Source organism: Amblyomma americanum, chromosome 6, assembly GCF_052857255.1.
Source record: "Amblyomma americanum isolate KBUSLIRL-KWMA chromosome 6, ASM5285725v1, whole genome shotgun sequence".
NCBI lineage: Eukaryota > Metazoa > Arthropoda > Arachnida > Ixodida > Ixodidae > Amblyomma > Amblyomma americanum.
Genome location: NC_135502.1, coordinates 20,010,111 through 20,029,182, shown reverse-complemented (window position 1 = coordinate 20,029,182; position 19,072 = coordinate 20,010,111). Strand labels below are relative to the sequence as shown.

Here is a 19,072-nt window from a genome sequence, read left to right as displayed (position 1 = left end):
CGGGCAGAACAGGTACAGTCTTTGTCAATATTAACCAGGCCGCGGGGTTTACTGCTCAGGCGTAAAGTGGAGCTCTTACGGCACCCTTAAAGACCAAAATTTCTCTAAAGGGAAAGAAAATGCACAGATTTACAGCTAAAGAGTGCCATAATTGCGCCGCTAATCGGCTAAAGAACAAACGCCGTTGCCTGGTTACTTGTGGCGAAGACAGTGCACTGTAGTGCCGGCCTTAAAAGCCTTAAAGACGCGAAGCCTTCTACCACTCATAAACTGACAAAAGATCCCGAGGCATGAAAGACGGCTCTAAAAAGGTTTCAAGTCAAGAGGCCGCATGGAATTCAGCAAGCAATATTATTCTAACGTGTTTAGGTACCACAGTTGTGAACCCCAATATAACGCATCCCTATTCCGCTGAAACCAAGCGCTTCAGCGCCACTAGATCGTACCATGACGTCTGATTAGTTTTTGTCGTCATGCGTACATACCGTAAGCGTCAAACCAAAGGCGATGGTTCGCTGTACGTCGTCCTACGGTAACTGTCTAGGCACGCACCCGATGTGGCTACGTTTCCGTCTAACCAATGCTGATTTGCTCCACCTCATCTTTTCTGCCCACGCTGAAAGAATTCGCCAATGTTTTCCCTCACTGTAGCAAGGAGATAAATAATAAATAACGGGAACCCGCGGCTGCCGCGTTGAATATTTGGTACAGAGCAAATTGGTAAGTTAAACTAACTGCGCAAACAAACCAGGTCGTGCAATAGAAGTCGCGTAAACAGTTTGCACATAGCAACTGCAGGTGGCTTTATGACCCGCCCAAAAGACCTCTGTGGTAGTTGCAATAAAAATAAAATAAATAGCCAAGAGCAGTCGCCACGTATCGTTCCTTGAACAGGAGTGGCGATGAGCTGTAACTCCACGGTTCCTCGGCCTTGCAAAACAGCGGACGTAGAACCACAAAATACGGCAGCAACACCCGACCAGGACCATGAAACAAATAAAAATCAGCTAATGGCCCTGGCGAAAAGAGGATGCCAGAGTACAACAGCTCGTTTTTTTCTCTCTCTCTCTTTTAGTTTTGGTGCAGGGTTCAACTGCTTCAAGACGCCTTTCGAGACAGGGGAATGGAAGAAGTGGACGTACCTACGCCTACTCAATTCCAGTGGCACAACAGCAGTTTGTTCTTACCAAAGTGTGATAAATGCAGTTACACGCAGCTTGGTGTATGCAGGAAAATCATTGTAAGCCCGCCCGGCTGTGGCAATGGAAAACTTCAGAGGAAGACGCGCTTGTGCTTTTGCATGTCAGCAATCTCTCGAGGGCCCGGCTTGGCGAGTGCTCGGCAAGCGACTCGTTTTCCAGGCGCCCGACTAAGCTACAGCGTTACAAGCAAAAAAAAAAGTGACAACATCGTTCGTGTAGCTGAAAACCATTGCCAAAGAGAGCTCGTTTGGGTAATCACAAAATCGATTCTAGATCGATGATGGGCATGGTTGCCCGTTCACCGTTTGCTGCAGATTTCCCAAGCAAGGATCCCGTGTTTGCATAATAAGTGAACCCCTTATGGCTATGCGATAAACCCCAGCGTGCTCGGTTAGCAAGGCGCCGCTCGGTGAATACACAGAGCGTACACGCCCGAAAGTCGCGCGGCAATACGAATGAGAACGCTCGATGAAACGATAATCTGGAGGAAGCCACTGTGAAAAGTTGCAGTTATAAAGCCGGCACTCCGGCAATCTGATCTGAATCTGCCGTACAGCCTGTACCACACAGCTTTCAGCCAATATTAAACAAACAAAATGTACCAATATCAGCCGGCTACACACACGCGGGAATGAAATCATGTCACTGATCTTGGCAGTCGTATAGCGGCTGGTACTGTACAGCAAATTCCAGAACATATATCGACCCGCCGGTTCGAAGAAATAAAAGATAAAAACAAAATAAAAGCTGCGAGCGCTGTGTAGCACAGATCACTACGCAGAGCACACTACGGAAGCAGATGTCGAACTTCGACAGATATTGAAATATGCATACTTCAGGAAAATGAAAGAGGAAGAATAATTTGTGCTAACCTGTCATTTAATAACTCGACTGATAATTAATAATCCTACTTCATAAACGCGGACATAAACAACCAACAGATTGTTTAATTATTTGAATGTAGAGCAGTTCTTCTCTGCTAAAATTATGTTCAGCTCAATGAACATGGCGCATGCAAGATGATCAGCGCCTCACGTTAAGACTTTCTGCGCCGTGAATACTTGATGAGTGCTAGCTGTGCGTATAAGCAGATTTGTACTAGCGTCATACGTGAACTAGCCGCTCATCTGGTGATATTAGATAAACTATCAGCGACAATGTGTTTAGTTGAATTAATTTGCGTTTTCATATACGACTGCTTTGATTTCGCTAACGTGTTAGTTTCACTTGCGCAACGTCAAGATCTCAGCTTGGAGAAACATACAAAAACAACTTCAAACAAGGCCAAGAAATGCTGAACAACAGCACTAAGCACTACATGAGTGAACATCAATGCCGCAATTTCACTGTTTTGATATTGCCCGTACATTAAAAACAGAAAGCTGAGAATACACCCTTTGAATGTTGTAAGCACAAAACCAGGTTCTTTGCCCGTATGCTGCATGTTACTTTTGTGTCAAGCAATTTTATGCGATTAGTTGCTGTTGAGAACTTCTTTTGTTTCATGTACTCTTCGATGTGAACAATGTGACCTGCTGCTGCTTGATTTGTTTAAAGCTGTTGCTGTAATTACAAAAGTTCATTCGATTCTTTCTGTCGTGGCGTTCGCGCGAAAGAGATTTTAGCACTTGTGCGATTGTAATGTGAAGAAGAAAGCGCAACATTTTGTCAAGCTGCTTCCATAAAACTTTTTCGTACCTCCTCCATGGAAAAATAATAAAGTTAAACTTCGACTTTATGACGCACAGATGGTAACGTTTTCAGGACATTACTTTAATTTGTCACAGCACACACACAAAAAATAAATAAAATCACAAAAAGCGCAATCCACGAGACCTACTTCATTTCTTGTGCACAAACATAACCAAAATGTTGAGGTTTCAGCGAGACATTTCTGTTCAAGCAAGCCTCAGATATTCCTGATAAAATGTTTCTACAAATATAAAGCGATGCATGCCTTAACAAGCAAGCGAAGTGTACTTGAACACTTGTTGGGAATTCGTGCACAACTGTAACTAGTTTCTCTGCTGTCCAGCTAGACCGTGTCTCGTCCCTCGGGGCACATGAAACGCGGAGGCAAAACCAATATTAGCATTTGCGAACGACTTCCAAAGGCAAGCACGAACGCAGGCCGATTGATTACAAACATCCCTGATGAAGTAAAATGATAAGCAGCACCCCAACTCTGCTAGACAGTAAAATCGAGAAGCTATAATGCTATCCATATTGCTGTGTTCCATATTGCAGTGCTCCAATGAATACCCAGACGCTCTCATATCCCTGGACACTCCCCAGCTGTCGTAGCAGGTTCACACATTTATAACAAAAATGACACGCCTGACATCAGTTTTTTTTTTTCGTGGGTTTTAAAATGTACCCCCTCCAGAAATTTCTAACTGATAAGTGCTCATATGAGCAAAAAAAATGTGTTTGAGCAAAATTCTAGGAGGTATGATCGACATATACATAGTACTTGTAGGTGCTGTCATGATCATTACGACAGGAAAACTTTTGCACAAAATTTTGAATTTCCTAGTTATTTGTCTACTCAATTTGAGACCTACTTTTCGATATCATACACCAAGAAGAAAACTAGTTAGAAAACAGGGAGAACTGTTCTTGCAAGTAACAATTCCCTCTCATATTGCACACGGCTGTACATGGACAGGTTCATTCATTTTACCATTTAATTGTCTCCGAATAAAATTCTAGGCGCTCTTAGTAACCGCCTGCTATTCTGAACCGCGTACACAAGTTTCTGTGTGCCTAGACCTAACGACGATAATAGGCTACAATGTGCACGTTTGTACATGCAGATAAAGATTTTAATCATCTAATACGCTTAGATTAGCTAATACATTTAATAGGATTGTAAGGCTGGTCTTCGGTTCCGGAATGTTAAGAGGCTGGCGCTGAACGAAGAAGACAACGACAAGCGCCGAACGCTCCGTCCCTCGTGCGTGCTCTGTACTGACCGCTGCCTCTGGTCTGTACCTGGAGTGTACCTTGGTTGTTTGGGACGCAGTGCATTGCAAGACGTTCTTTACTACAAGTGGTGGAGGTACCAACGATCCCCTCGCCCTGGAGCTTCGCAACCGCGCATTGCCCACCGCCTCTGCAATGCCTGAGACCGTCACCCAAACCGCTTCACCGCTTCCGTCGGCTGTCTTTTGTTCCGGCGCCGCGCGGCAGCGTGACCCGGCCATCTTAAGCGGCACAGATGACACGGATGTGGAGGATTGGTTGGCCTCCTATGAACGCATAAGTGCATACAATAAATGGGACGACAGCGTCAAGCTCACCAACGTTATCTTTTATCTGAGCGACGTAGCCAATCTCTGGTTTCGAAACCACGAGGCTGACGTCACCAGCTGGGCAGCTCTGAAAACCAGCCTGACAGAAGTCTTTGGTCGTACCGCAGTGCGTAAGCTTCGCGCCGTGCAACGCCTGCGAAGTCGGGCCCAGCAAACCGGTGAAAACTTCACCAGTTATATAGAAGATGTCGTCGACCTCTGCAAGCGTATCAACTCTTCTATGAGCGAGGCCGACAAGATCAGACATATTATGACAGGCATTGAGGATGATGCCTTCCAGATGCTCGTCGCCAAGGAACCCCAGACTGTCTCCGGTGTCATCGGCTACTGCCAAATCTTCGACGACAAAAAGCGCCTTTCTACCCGGCGTGCTGGCTTTCAGGAGGCCACACTTTCCAGCTTGGCTCTCCCAGGGGACGTTGCTCTGGACCAACAGTCGCTCCTCCAGCGCATCCAGCAGTTTGTACGTGAAGAAGTCGCACGCCAGCTGTGCTTGTCTACCTGCCCGCCTACGCTGCGCCGTTGCTCACCCCCAACCTACAGCGTGTCATCGAGGAGCAGGTCGCTGAAGTCCTGCCACCTCCTCCTCAGCCCCCTCTGATCGCGGCTCCCCTGACGTACGCCAATGCCGTGGTGCGGTCGCGGCCCTCACCTGCTGCCCCTGTCTATAGGCCACATAACCGCCTGTTAGAACCCCAGCGACCTGCGACCAATCCTTATCGTCCGGTTGCCCGCCCCCGATGACAGCCGCAGCCACTCAACCCCTGGCGCACACAGGACAACCGCCCTATTTGCTACGCATGTGGCGTCGCTGGCCACGTGTCTCGTTTGTGTCGCAGTCGTGACCACCGTCCTTACGATTATAGGCGTGAGCCGACGTACGACCTTCCGCCGTCGTCCTCGCCTGCATCACATGCGCCGCCTCCGGATTCTTCTTCTCACAGTTACCACCTCCGCTCTCACCGCTCGCCGTCTCCTAGCCGCCGTTCCCGTTTTCCGATGCTCCGCCGTCAACGCGGAAAACTAACGGCCGCAGTTCGGGAGGCAAGAACTGCGTCGCCAGCGACTCACTCAAGACCTGTTTCTGTGCCTGCCAATATTATCACCGTGTTCGTTGAGGGAGTCGCCGTCGAAGCACTTGTAGACATTGGCGCAGCCGTTTCCGTTCTCAGTCACATCCTCTGTCGTAGACCCAAAAAAGTGACAACGCCTCTTCCTGCCGTTTCTCTCCGCACCTTTAGCGCTCAGGACATTTGACCGTTAGCCGCCTGCACCGCCAGCCTGCTTATCGAGAACGTTTCCTATACAATAGAGTTCATCGTCCTCGCCTGCTCATCTCACGACGTCATCCTTGGTTGGGACTTCCTCTCCACACATCACGCCGTTTTTGACTGCGCCCGTGCTCAGCTTGAGTTATCGCCCTTCAGTGACGCTCCCTTGGACGTACCCGGTGCTGCTGCTGCTACTGCGGTCGTCTCAGAGGACACAGATGTTTTGCCTTTCTCTTCAGTGCTGTTGCCTCTTTCTTGTGCTGCTCTCTCCGACGCAACTGTCACTTATACGCCCTCTTTAAGCTGCGCTGACCAAAAATCTATTTTGCTGCCTCATGCCATGCTGACAATTGTTCGTGGCTCAAGCGCTATTTAGGTGGCCAACCCGTTCGCATGACCTACCACTTTACTCCGTGGCCAATCGCTTGGTAGTGTTGCCTTTCTCGATCCCGCCTCAGCATAGCCCTTCGTCGATAGCACGGTCGGTCTTCACGTCAGAGCCATTACGCCTGTTCCCAATGCCAATCCGTCTTCTGTCCATCTTTTTCACCGTTCCGTTCACGCCGCCCTGACGTCTACCCAACAAGACCAGCTTGTCGCCGCCGCGCAACCACCGTTGCCCTCTGTATTGACATCGGCACCCATGTCCATTTGAGCCAGCGTCCGTACCGCGTGTCAGCCGCTGAGCGCCGCATCATTGACGAACAGGTGACCGACATGCTCAAGCGCCACGTGATACAGCCATCGCACAGCCCGTGGGCATCGCCGGTGGTCCTGGTCAAGAAAAAAGACGGTTGCATCCGGTTCTGCGTCGACTACCATCGTCTGAACAAGATTACACGCAAGGACGTTTACCCTCTCCCTCGTATTGATGACGCCCTCGACTGCCTGCAGGGCGCTGAGTTCCTTTCTTCATTGGACTTGCGCTCTGGTTACTGGCAGGTGCCGATGGCCGAGGCCGATCGCCCACAAGCTGCATTCGTCACACTCGACGGGCTCTATGAATTTGATGCCATGCCCTTCGGCCTCTGCAATGCAGCCGCCACATTTGAGCGCATCATGGACAATCTACTCCGAGGGCTTAAATGGCACACATGCCTTTGTTACCTATACGACGTTGTGGTCTTTTCCCCAGATTTTTCGTCTCACCTCCAGCGCCTTGAAACTGTTCTTCGCTGGCTGGCCGACGCTGGCCTCGAACTCGATTTAAAAAGGTGCCGCTTCGGTGCTCGGCAGCTCACTATTTTCGGACATGTCGTGTCGAAAGATGGCGTTCTCCCGGACCCGGCCAAGCTGCCAGCTGTGCAGAATTTCCGAAGCCCACTTCTGCAAAAGACCTCCTCAGCTTCGTCGGCCTCTGCTCCTACATTCGCCGCTTTGTCCGCAATCTGCCACTATCATCAACCCCCTGACCAAGCTCCTTTCCGGCCACGACCTTTCGGCCTGCTCGCCAGCCTGTGATGAAGCCTCTACGACACTCCGTCACCTCCTGACCACTCCACCAATTCTGCGTCATTTCGACCCTCGTTCTCCGACGGAATTCCGCACCGATGCCAGCGGCGTGGGCCTGGGTGCAGTACTCGCCCAGCGCAAGCAAGGCTTTGACGAATACGTTGTGGCTTACGCCAGCCGGACACTCACAAAAGCTGAAGCCAAGTAATATGTTACAGAGAAGGAGTGTTTAGCCATCCTTTGGGCGATCGTTAAATTTCGCCCCTACTTGTACAGGCATCCTTTTGACGTTGTCACCGATCACCGCGCCCTCGGCTGGTTGTCCTCTTTAAAAGTTCCCTCTGGACGACTGGTGCGCTGGGCTCTGCGATTCCAAGAGTACGACATTCACGTTGTCTATAGTTCCGGCCGTAAACATTCCGATGCTGATGCCCTCTCACGTTCCCCTGTGCCATCTGAGGCAGTGCCTTGTATACCCGCCCTGAGTTCTTTCCCGTTTGAGTCCGCTGATATGGCTTCCGAGCAACGCAGAGAGACATGGATCACTTGCCCCTTAGATTTCTTATCTGACCAATCGTCTCGACCTCCTTCCCGTGCTCTCCATCGTCAGTCCCACCATCTCGCCATCAGAGACGAGCTTCTTTACCGCCGCAACTACCTCCCGGACGGTCGCAAGTGGTTTCTCGTCATTCCGACCCATCTGCGCTCCTTCATTTGCTCTTCCTGCCACTATGATCCCCAGTGTGCCCATGCCGGCTTCTTGAAGACCTTCACCCGTCTACGGCATCGGTACTACTGGCGTGGGATGTACCGTTATGTTCGCCAGTTCGTTCAGTTCTGCACCGCATGCCAGCGCCGAAAAACCCACCTCGCCGACCCGCCGCTCCTATGCAGCTGCTGCCTTGCCCAGCACAGCCCTTCGAACGTGATGGCATTGGCCTCTATGGTCCTCTTCCCAGCACATCAATCGGCAACCGCTGGATCATCGTTGAAATTGATCACCTTACATGTTACGTAGAAACGTGGCTTCTACCATCTGCTACAGCCCACGACATTGCACCCTTCATCCTCCATCGCATCGTTTTTCGCTATGGTGCTCCCAAAGAGTTGCTGAGTGATAGATGTCCGGCCTTCCTCTCTAAGTTGTAGAAGCTCTCGTTCAGGAATGCAACATCGTTCACCGCACCACCTCCGCCTACCACCAGCAAACAAATGGATTGGTTGACCGTTTTAACAGCACCTTCAGCGACATGCTGACCATGTATGTAGCCTCCGATCACTGTAACTGGGACCGCGTTCTCCGTTTTGTCACCTACGCTTATAACTCCGCTGCTCAAGTCACCACCGGATTCTCTGCGTACTTTCTCCTGTACGTCCGTGAGCCTTCTTGCACAATGGACATTATTCTACCGTACCGCCCTGATGCTTCCGAATTTACAAGTATTTTTCAATCCGCAATTTATGCCGAAGAATGCTGACAGCTTTCCCGGTCCTTCACTTCTCCCGCCCAACAGCAGCAGAAAAGCACCCGTGATCCCCCGACACTTCCTCCCGCTTACCTTCCTGACTCTTTGGTCTGGCTCTGGGTACCCTCCTGAGGTCCCGGCTTTTCCTCCAAACTAATTTGCAAGTACCAGGGACCTTACCGTATTCTTAAGAAGACATACCCCGTCAATTACCTCATCCAACCCCTTACGCCATCCCGTAATCATCGCCGCCGAGGCCACGCAGTTGTCCACACGGCCCGCCTCAAATTATACTACGACCCCGCCGTCGTCAGATCGCCCTAGGCCGCCAGGATGGCGCCTTTTCGCCCCGGGGAACTTGTAAGACTGGTCTTCGGTTCCGGAATCTTCAGAGGCTGGCGCTTAACGAAGAAGACAACGACAATCGCCGAACGCTCCGTCCCTCGTGCGTGCTCCGGACTGACCGCTGCCTCTTATCTGTACCTGGACTTTACCGCTGGTTGTTCGCGACGCAGTGCTTTGCAAGGCGCTCCTTATTACATTATTATTTCGCTCCCTGAAGCAAAGAGCTAAACCAGTCCCCTGAAATTCCGGGAAATTTGGTCTGTCTTGTTATCTTTTCAAGCCTGGTACATATTAACCATGTCAATACAATGTGGAATATTAATAAAATATTGAAACCGCATCCATGCAAAAATGCAATAAAATCTTTTTAATCGATCATTGCGCTTTTTACATGTAAAAGCAACGCTGTGGCTACGTGCTAGTCCGTTAAGCGGAGGGTTAGGGATTAATGTCCACCACTCGGAGTTATTTTACGTGTACAAAGCTCCCGGTACACGAAAGGTTTTGCACATTGCCTCTGTCAAAATGCTGCCGCCTCAACCAGGCTTCAAAACAGCGAACTCGTGTCGAGAATACGAGAAATTAAGTCAGCTAAATACAGAAGTGAAGGGTGCTCTGTTAAAATTTGAGCCTGAGAGAAAAAAAGACTTTTTGATTGGCGGCGCAAGCGCGTTTCGGCGAGCAGCTAGTGGCTAAAGAACTGCTTCACATGCAGCTTCTGTAGAACCTGTGCTTTCAACCTAGAACTGCCAATGGAAACAAATGCTGCGAATGGCTCAAGAAACAAAATGTGTAAAAATTGACGCAGTGACTTTCTGTTCAGAGTTTTGTAGGCATGTCTCAAAACCTTACCTCTGCTATGGGCAGAAAACGTCTCATGCTTAGAGCTCGGTATGTATGCAAATAAAATCTCTACTGCGTGTTTTTCTTCTAGCCGTATCGAACGGAGTTTAATTTAATTCCTATTATGTTTGCTAATGTCTTAATGAGGATTATAAATAGGGCTGATTTTTCTTATCAACAAAGCTGTGGTAGCATAAGGCCTAGTCTTTACTAAACCGCAGATATATACGAAGAACTCGCTGGTTGAGTATCGTCAGAGAGGCTTTCTCCCCAAGCGCGAAATTTTTTCCAGCGCTTTCTCGGTTGCATTTACAGGACGTGAAAAAGTAAAGGCAGGAGGAGTCAAGTTCAAGCAGCAAAAAAAGCCCTGAAAAGAAGCAGAGACATACACAACACGAGTGCCGTATCTGCCTCCCTTCCGCGTTTCTTGTTTTTTTGCACTGCGTGAACATAAATCACCACCAACCCGCCCAGTTTACTGCTCTTGAACATAAATCACCACAAATTCGCCCAGTTTTCTTCTCTCAAATGTAAAATAACAAAATGGCGACCGCCCCAGCAGGAGATGGGCTTTGTTAGCTCAGCTGTACAGTGGACGGAGGGCTCCCCGAGTTCAGTACAAGAGGGCTGTAGTATAGAGTAGCTTGACGCTCGGTGTTTCTGCTTTCCAGACACGCTAGAACAAAAAGTCGAGGAAAATATAGAATGCAAAGGTGAAGCTGGAATTCTCGGCATCGCATGGACTGCGAGTCGTGACTGCCATGACAAGCGGTGGTGGATCAGAACGCAGCTCCGCTTGGCGCTACGGAACTGACGCCGTCACTCAGTGAGAAACAGAGAGAAGTATAGCAAAATCAAGAACAGCTGATAAGGCCCCGCACTGGGGCACATAACAAAACAGCGGCTAAAGTCTTTCAAGAGTAGATAAAGCAGGGTGGCGCAGTACTCCACCCCCATCCCATCTTCGCCAGCGCTATGCATTTCAAGGCCACTTCTACTTCTCGCTCTCCGTGTCAGGCAACAACAAAGCTAGGCCTAAGATTCGGAAGAGTTTTATGCTCAACCATTAGCTCCTCGCTTTGTCTATTTTTTTTTACTTTTAGGAGAACAGCCGTGAGGTCGGACCCCAGAGAAAGAAAGCTCGTTGGATTTCACCAAAAAGAAGTAAATACAGGAGAGAAACCGAATAGAACGACAAAGAGGAAAGAGAGAGAGAGAGAGAGAGAGGGAAAGAGAGAGAGAGAGAGAGAAGAGAAACGCGTTAGAGTGAGAGACTCTAAACAAGTTAGAGTGAGAGAGTCACGGAAGCAGCGGTCAGCGATTCCGGACACGTTTTGGACGTCCCTACACATCTTCCGAGCTCGGGTGGCGTCCAGCTCCGGAATACAGAGTCGACAAGCAGATGTGGCCGTAATCGGGGGCGCCGTGTGCAGCCGGGCTCTGCAGACGCCCGCGGAAAGTGCGGGAAGACGAATGCGTGAGATGTTCTAAGCGCGAACTCTGTACAGCACTCTTACGCCTCGTGCTATAGTCGATGGGCCATTCGGGGGATGCATGAGGCCATACCGAAGGGATATAGCGCTTTAGCGCTTGGAACACTGCACATTGGGGACTGAAGAAAATAATGCGTTGGCAGCGCATTCTTTGGAGGCGTGGGGCCCGGATATTTGTTTACATTTCTTCGTTCCCACAATGGTACTTGTCTGGAGGAGTCGGCACTCATCCCTGAGATGTTGGTAAAGTGATTTATCTTATCGGATTCACTTACAACGTGTACGTCCCGTCTGGACACGCATGGATGAACCGGAGGATGCCATTAAAACTGGCCCACATTAGACAAACAAGTTTGGGAGTCAAAGGCGTTCCATTCTGCGGTATCTCTCCTGTCATGGCGGAGAGAACGCTTCAGCCACTTTCTCTGTACCGTTGTCTAGCCGGACATCTCTCAGACCTGTTCCACCACAAGGGATCTCTGCAAAGATAGCGTACAAGAAAACGCTGTTCCTGTCAGAACGAGCACAGTCTTGTTCAACACCTTTGACGCGGAAAAGAAGATTCGATACCACTGCCTAGACTTCTCTAGTGATACATCTATCTGAAACGACAGCAGCTATGGCGTTCGCATTCTCGCGCACTGCGGAGGAAAAACAACGCGGAAACGGCAGTCTGCTGAGATTTAGGTGCACATTAAACACGCACAGTTCAGCGATAAAGCCAGAGTTACCGCGAATGTTCTACGGAGAAAACAGTTCCCTGTTTGGCTAACAGCTTACGGGCCTCCTCTGCCATGGCTATTACTAGGATCTACGCCTGGATTTAAGGAGCTATTGGTTAACACACCAAGGAATAAAACCGAGAAAACAGGCCGCTCGCTCACTTACTATTCACTCGACCAAAACAGTACCAAGAGGCGAGCCGTATAATTACAGCGGGTTAATGGTGTCGTACCGAGCTACCCTCAATGCCTGACGGGAAATGAGCGTACGCGAGTAAACAGAAAAGCTTTCCGGCCCAGCGAATCTGTAAGCGTTTCCAGTGGCGATCGCAATAGCCAGCCGGTCATAACAAGCCCTCGCAGGTCCCGAAAGCGACCGGAAATGTAGTAACGGCACGCTAACGGCATTAGACGAGCTACTGAAGAGGCGTAAGTGAAGGCACTCACAAATTGCGCGCCCGGGCACATCGACGAAGTACTGCGGTGGCTGTAGAGGCAATGCGGCGCGTCCGGTGCCCGACTGCGCAGGGCTCGACGCACACGGAAGCGGGAATTCCGGCGTAACGTTTCAATCCGAATAATGAGGCCTTCCACAGGCGGCCGTTGGCGGGGCCACCGACCGTGTCGTCATCGCGAGGATGTCGCGGCGTCAGAGTCGCGCATGAAAGCGCCGTCCTCGCGTTTTCATGGACGCGGGAACCATCGCGTTAACGACGGGCTCTTTCGGTTTGAGCTACCACTGATGCAAAAGTTGAGGACGGCACAGGCAGCCCCGAAACCATTTGAAAGATGAGAGCGTCTGAAAGTGGAGGCCGATCGGTGAAATGGCCGCAGCTTAATGTTTGGCAGCACTTTCGTCGGGAAGAAACAGTTTGCTGAGCAATGGCTAGCTGTACCTTTGCTACGCTGTGGAGCAGCGTGCAACGGTAATTGACCTAGGTCTGTTAACTTAGCGGCCCGACCCTGCGAACACGGTGTGCTAATATTGTGATGGCCTGCGGAGCAATTTGAGGAGAGGTGTAGACTGAAGCGAGCTTTCGCGTATTTTTTCAAGTAGTAACCTGGATCGTAAATATGACTAGTTTCACTTCCAACCCGCAGTGACTAACTGCTAGTTGGCTCATTTGCCAACTCTTATAATCCCTAGCTCATATCAATCAACTACCTCAGACAGACACCGTTAAAGGAGACGCAGCAGCGCCCAGACGCATCAGGCTACGACACACACAAATGCATCAGAAATATTTCCCCGAAAAATGCGTGCCCCCAAATTACACTCCTGAACATTTAAAATAACAAAGAAAGGCAGGGGCGTATATTCACATCCGGGTGCTTGGGAGCGGTTGCAGGTTCTCCAATCACACGGGGCTCTTGGAGATCGATACTCGATAGGTTCTAAAAAAAAAAACAGGGATGCCCACTTGGCGTCTGCACAGACACTCAATGCTCGCGTTTTTGCTGAAATCAGACCACCATTTTCATCCATGTCATGGTACAAACATCGCATTCCTTGACACATGTCGTGCGAGCTTTGCACGCAAGAAATTTTGAGGCGGGCACACAGTGACGATTTTTAGCCACGCAAGATAGGGCAATCCTCTGCAGCAACGACACGGCGAAGGAAGACACGGGTGCGCACGCACACAGGATCCGAGGCAGGGCACGTCAGAGGACCGAGCAACGAACGCCAAGGCCAGTAGCATCGCCTTCTGCGGGCACACTGCGAGCAACCACTTTGGCCGTCGTTTGTCCACACAAGCACGCTGGAAGGCAGCAACAACGCGTGTGATGGGCCAGTGCAGACCGAGCGTCTACGCACAATGCTGGATGTGGCGGCGGGGCGGGCGGGCAGGCCACGGTGAGGAGGAGGAGGAGAGACGACGGGCAAAGGAAGAAGGAGCGAGAGGGAGGAAAGAAGAGGAGGCCTTACCTTGTCGCCTTTGTCAAGGGAACCGCCGGTAAGCGTCCTATGCAACACAGCCGCCGTCTTCCTATCATCTAGCGATTCGTCCTTCTGAAATTTGCCCGCCACCAGATGACGGAACTGGAGAGGGAGGAGGAAAGAGACACAGAGGTGGAAGGAAGGAAGGAAGAAGGTAGAGAGAGAGAGAAAGCGGGGAGAGGGGGTCACAGAGGAAGGGAGAGGAGAGGCAGAAGACACGTCAGTCACCACCGGCGGCTCACCCAGCGCGACTTCCCGCGGTTCGGGCAACAGCCGTGTCGCCGGCCCAGGCAGCAGCAGAAGCAGCGGCAGCGACGGCGGCAACAGCGACAGCCGGGGACGCCCTCTCCTCGTGCCCCCCCCCCCCCCCCCCGCCACCCCCCAACATCTACAAATGCCGTTTCCGACGCGCGGCGGCCTCTGGCAAAGCGCACATCCGGAGGAGACTGCACCTGCAAGCGGGCTACGCTCAACGACGCCACTATATGCAGGCTCAGCCAAGGCAGCAAGCATTCCCAGCGAGGCACCAAGCACCGATCGCAGAATGCACTGTCTAACGTGCAGCACTGGCGATTCTACGCATTCAAAACTAACACCGCCGCGCACAAAAAGGAAAGGAGAACGAAACACACAATTCCCACACGCAATATGTAGCACAAGACGGCTAGCTGAAAACAGACACGTCAAAGAGCATCGAAAAAACAAAAAAAAAACTTGCTGGCATTCGTCGTAAGGCCTCCGCTCTTGGAGGAAGAACGACAGATCGCGGCGGTCTCACGAAGCACCAACTTTTGCTAACAGGGCGGTTGTGCGGAAGTCAAAAAGCTGACGTAACCAACAAAAACGGCTATTTTTACCAAACGGCGGTTTGCACTGTTACTTCAGCGCTGGTGGTTCACAGGTGCCTTGATATTATGCACGTCTTTCGGAATGCTTTACAAGAGTAGGCACAGCACTCGCGCCCTTTTCAGCGTGACTTTTGGTATCCAAGAGACATATCTCTGCATCTCTGCCATAAGCGTGGCAAGAGGTTATAGTTTCTCTTTACGAACGCGCTAACCACGACCTACTGTGGCCGTAACACTTGCTCAGTACGCCTACCGGACGCTTCAAGTCCGCATCTGACGCACGCGCACTGGTTAGCTGCAGCCACAGGACTTTCCATCGCCGCGAAGACGTAAGCTTATCTTTCGAACGGGACCGAACTGAAGGACTAAAGCCACCAAATTACGGTGTCTCGAAAATGACGCGCGTTCATCGTGCAGGCTGAGTAAATATGCTATTCCGTCACCGCGTCAACTCACACAAAACCGCTTACGGCGTAGGAAGCAAGGAGCGTGAGCTAGGCAAGTCAGACAGGTGCGGATTCGTAAAAATGACTGACATGCCCACCTATCACTGTCGATTGGAGATGAACGTTACCTAGCATATGGGGGTCACCTTTTATTTCAAACGCAGGTGATCAGAGACGTTTCGGATGCTCTCGAGCGCGCAAGGAGAGTTTTTTTGTTACAAAGAAATTGCCAGCTGTTTGCGTCAACTCCGAAAAATCGTGTTCTCGGTTAATTCCAACTAACTATGCAGTTTTAGTGCATGTGCAAATGTCTCAAGTATTTTGCCAGCGCATGAAGCTCATCCGCGCTTTCTGCATCTTGAGTATAACGCAATCTAAACGATACACCAGCATTCGAAAGCGGCTCAGCACAGCAATTCAGGTAGAGTGCTGTAACTAATAGATTATATAGTTGTAGTCACGCTTGCCATCTAAGCTGGCAGACCGCTGCGATCGACACAGAACAGAATGGAAGTCTAAATGTCGGGTAACGACAAGAAATGGTGCAACACCTCTTCCAAGCATTTTAAACCAGGTCACTATGTCATGAACTGCAATCTAATCTCCCCATTTCTTTACGCAGCATCTATTCCCTCAATAACTCTCCTTTATAACGGAGAACATAAAAAGTCTCCTTGCAGTTAGAACTGGCTGACACATTAATGCGATGCTAAAGAACAGGAAGTTGGGCGAGTTGCGCGGTAATATTCATTCACTTCGATCTATTCTTGTCCATCTGCTCTTTTCTGTTGTCCTTTTCTTCTTTTGCGCTGACGCCATTAAAAATGAGTATCAATGCGACCGCACTAGAATTCCCATGGGGTCAACGTGCATCGTCGGTCACAAAACTTGCCTATTGGTTGGAGCTAACCGGGACGGAAAGCTTACGGTAGGGCGAGAGCGAATTCATCAATAACTCGGCGGTTCCGGGTTCGAACCCCGGACCAGGACGAATTTTTCTTTAACTACGAAATTTCTGAGCAAGCTGTATAGCTTTCATTTGTAGCCGCGTGGCTGCGCTTGGGTGGATGTCAATGAGTAATTACTCCCTTATTGTAATTCGGCCTCCTTGTGAATTTTTGCAATCGCCCATTACCAAGAGAGCCGTGACATCAGAATGTGATATTCGCACTGTTTAGGACTAGAAGTTCGTGAGCGGGAAAAACTGCGCCTTATCATTAATCTATTCTTCTGATAATCTGCAATCCTTGAATGACATTTTCGTCAATTCTGCCGAGTTCAAGCTTCGCATAATCTCAAAACTATCATCGGTGGCCCGAGCGAGTTTGAAACAGTGCGAGTCGACAGAAATAGCACGCTTTGGAAGTTAACATTGATGCGTTAGGAAACTGCTGCTAAAGCACTTCTCTTGCCGTTTCGCAAGTTGAGCAAATCCAGCGTTGTCAGTAGGGACATTCAGTAAATTAAAAGAAAAAAAAGGGTGACCAATTGGACTGATGCGCAGGAAATGGGATACCATTTTCATTTCATTCGGCAATGTATTCCAGTTCTGACTGTACCGGTTCTGATCGTATTCTGATTCTGTTCACAATTGTTCCATTTCTATTCGTAATCGCCTTTTTTATTCATTTCTGTTGAGTCAGTCACTTTAATTTTTTTTTAGTCATTTTAAGTCAAGCGTGAGAAGAAGGCGGTAGGAGACGGGGGAAAGGAAGACGGTCGGCAAGTGGCAGGTGGAGAGAGTGAAATCCTAAACACCACCTGCCACAGTTGGCAGGTGGCAGTTTCACACACGTGCCGATGCCAGACAGTTTTCGATTTCCATAGGCCTCCAAATGAGATCACATCAAAATTTTTGCACGTATTTTAAAAGCAGCAGCTGACCCGTTACGAGTACATTTAACAAAATCCCATTTCTGTGTAGCCGTAACATTTTCCCTGCAGTGGAAACCGGATACATCGAACTCAGATGTCTGGAATTATTGGGTATATAGAACACGAAGATTAACCTCTTGGAAATGCTGCGCAAAAGTATAAGAAAGTCGCGCATCGCATCGACCTCCAATTTCATCGGTCACCCATTCGATATAGCAAACTGTGCGCCACTGTCCTGAAAGTGGCGTTTCTCCTAATGGCGCTCTTCGATCAGTTTTCGCTCACGGAGGTGGGTCGGCTGCGCGGCCTTGGTCACCTGCTGGCACCGTTAGTGCTGTGAAAACGTTTGACGAGGTTAACTTGGGTAGTGCTTGAGGGTGGCCTTCGATCTCTCGCATTCATTTTGCACGCCACATCGCTGTCATGCGGTGAAGCCAACCTAATTAACTAAAACCGAGCGGCGACCCTAGCCTCGGATGCTTCGCTCTCTTTGCTGCCGAAAGTGTTGCGGAAACTAACTGTACCCGAATTTCATAGTGAGCGATTATTCCATTTTAGTGTACTGGGAACAGGATTAGATATCACATGATAGGCAGCGGCCAGTTATAAATAACCGTCTGCTGCGGCTTCCATGCGAAGCAGGTTAGCTATAGCGGCGCCTAGCGAGTGGTGTGTTGACAGCAGGGTGGCGCATGGCACGTCACTGCAAGAAGCGTGTCACTAGAGTGGGTGCAATGCATTTTTGCTTCCTGGTTGCAGATAAGCTTCTCTACTGCCATTTCTTATATAATGAATTACGGATATATAGAACTATTTCAAGATCCCATTCGAGTGACTGCTTAAGGCACTTGTAGCTCGCTTGAATTGTGCTGTATGTAACTGGTATGGATGTCTTTGGCTGCTTTGCGCGGAAATCGTTAAAAATGCCAGAAAAATGTTGTTTGTGCTAACAAGCAGTCGTTTGCGAAGTTGGGTGCATTACCAGCCTTAAGCCTAATGGTTCTAGCGTTGGTGAATGTAAAGTTTTCTTTCCACAGTAAATTTTAAGTAAATTTCTAACTTTAACAGCACTACTTGATGTTATAAGCAGACGGCTTGGTGATGCTGTAAACATTTTTAGTCCGTTTGTGACATAACCTGCTTTCTGTGTCTCTAGTTAATATATTTCGATGTACCAAACGAACCCAGAGCTAGCAACACAACACACCAACTTGCTTTTTTCCTGACTTCTGAGTTGTGTATTTTGCTTCCGATGAATCAGTCACTACTGCTTGCGAATGCGGCCAGAGAGGCAGCGCCTCATTCAGTGACTGTCAATATCTAACAGGCAGCACGGCAAAAGTTCGAGGAAATTATTATTACTTATTTTTTGCGTCTCACTACTAGATGCTCTCCAAAGCATACACGTCTAATTGCGAAAGGCATGTCTATTTGTTAGTTGGTGACAGAAACTGTCCAAAACTAGCGCTCAAAATTGCAAGGTCCCTGAAGTCGTCAAAATAAGAAATATAAATGTCACACCGACACCTATCGATAATGCGACGCCATTAGAAGCTGTTCGTGACTTTTCCGGAAGTAAAGTCACTTCCGGTCTGGCGACGTCAATTCCTCACAGGCAATTGGCGGATTTTATGAGGCTTTTAGTACTATCGCATTAAAGCTGTCATACCTGCCTTTATATGCAGAAGTCTGACTTGAGAGTGGACCCAACGACATTACCTGTGTACAGCATAATTCAGGCCCAACTCTATTCTATTTATCGCGAAGGAAGACAAAAAAAGGTGTAATCTGCGTTCTTTGGCTATAAACGGCCGGTCGTACGAGCTGAAATGACACATGGGCACTGCATATGA

General features: G+C 49.4%; 1 protein-coding gene across 10 annotated transcripts in view; it reads right to left on the bottom strand.

The window, feature by feature from the left end:
* The window catches only part of Dgk (diacyl glycerol kinase 1), a 418,312-nt gene that overhangs the window by 48,743 nt on the left and 350,497 nt on the right, over nucleotides 1–19,072 (bottom strand). For 4 of the 10 annotated variants that reach the window (XM_077668709.1, XM_077668713.1, XM_077668710.1 and 1 more), the window contains one exon: nucleotides 14,039–14,152. The exons of 4 other annotated variants lie outside the window; for them this stretch is intronic. In XM_077668709.1, the coding sequence (XP_077524835.1) occupies nucleotides 14,039–14,152 (114 nt within the window). Of the gene's footprint in view, nucleotides 1–12,555; nucleotides 12,684–13,751; nucleotides 13,930–14,038; nucleotides 14,153–19,072 lie in introns of those variants that run through there. 2 more of the 10 variants (XM_077668717.1, XM_077668718.1) reach the window with 2 other exon arrangements.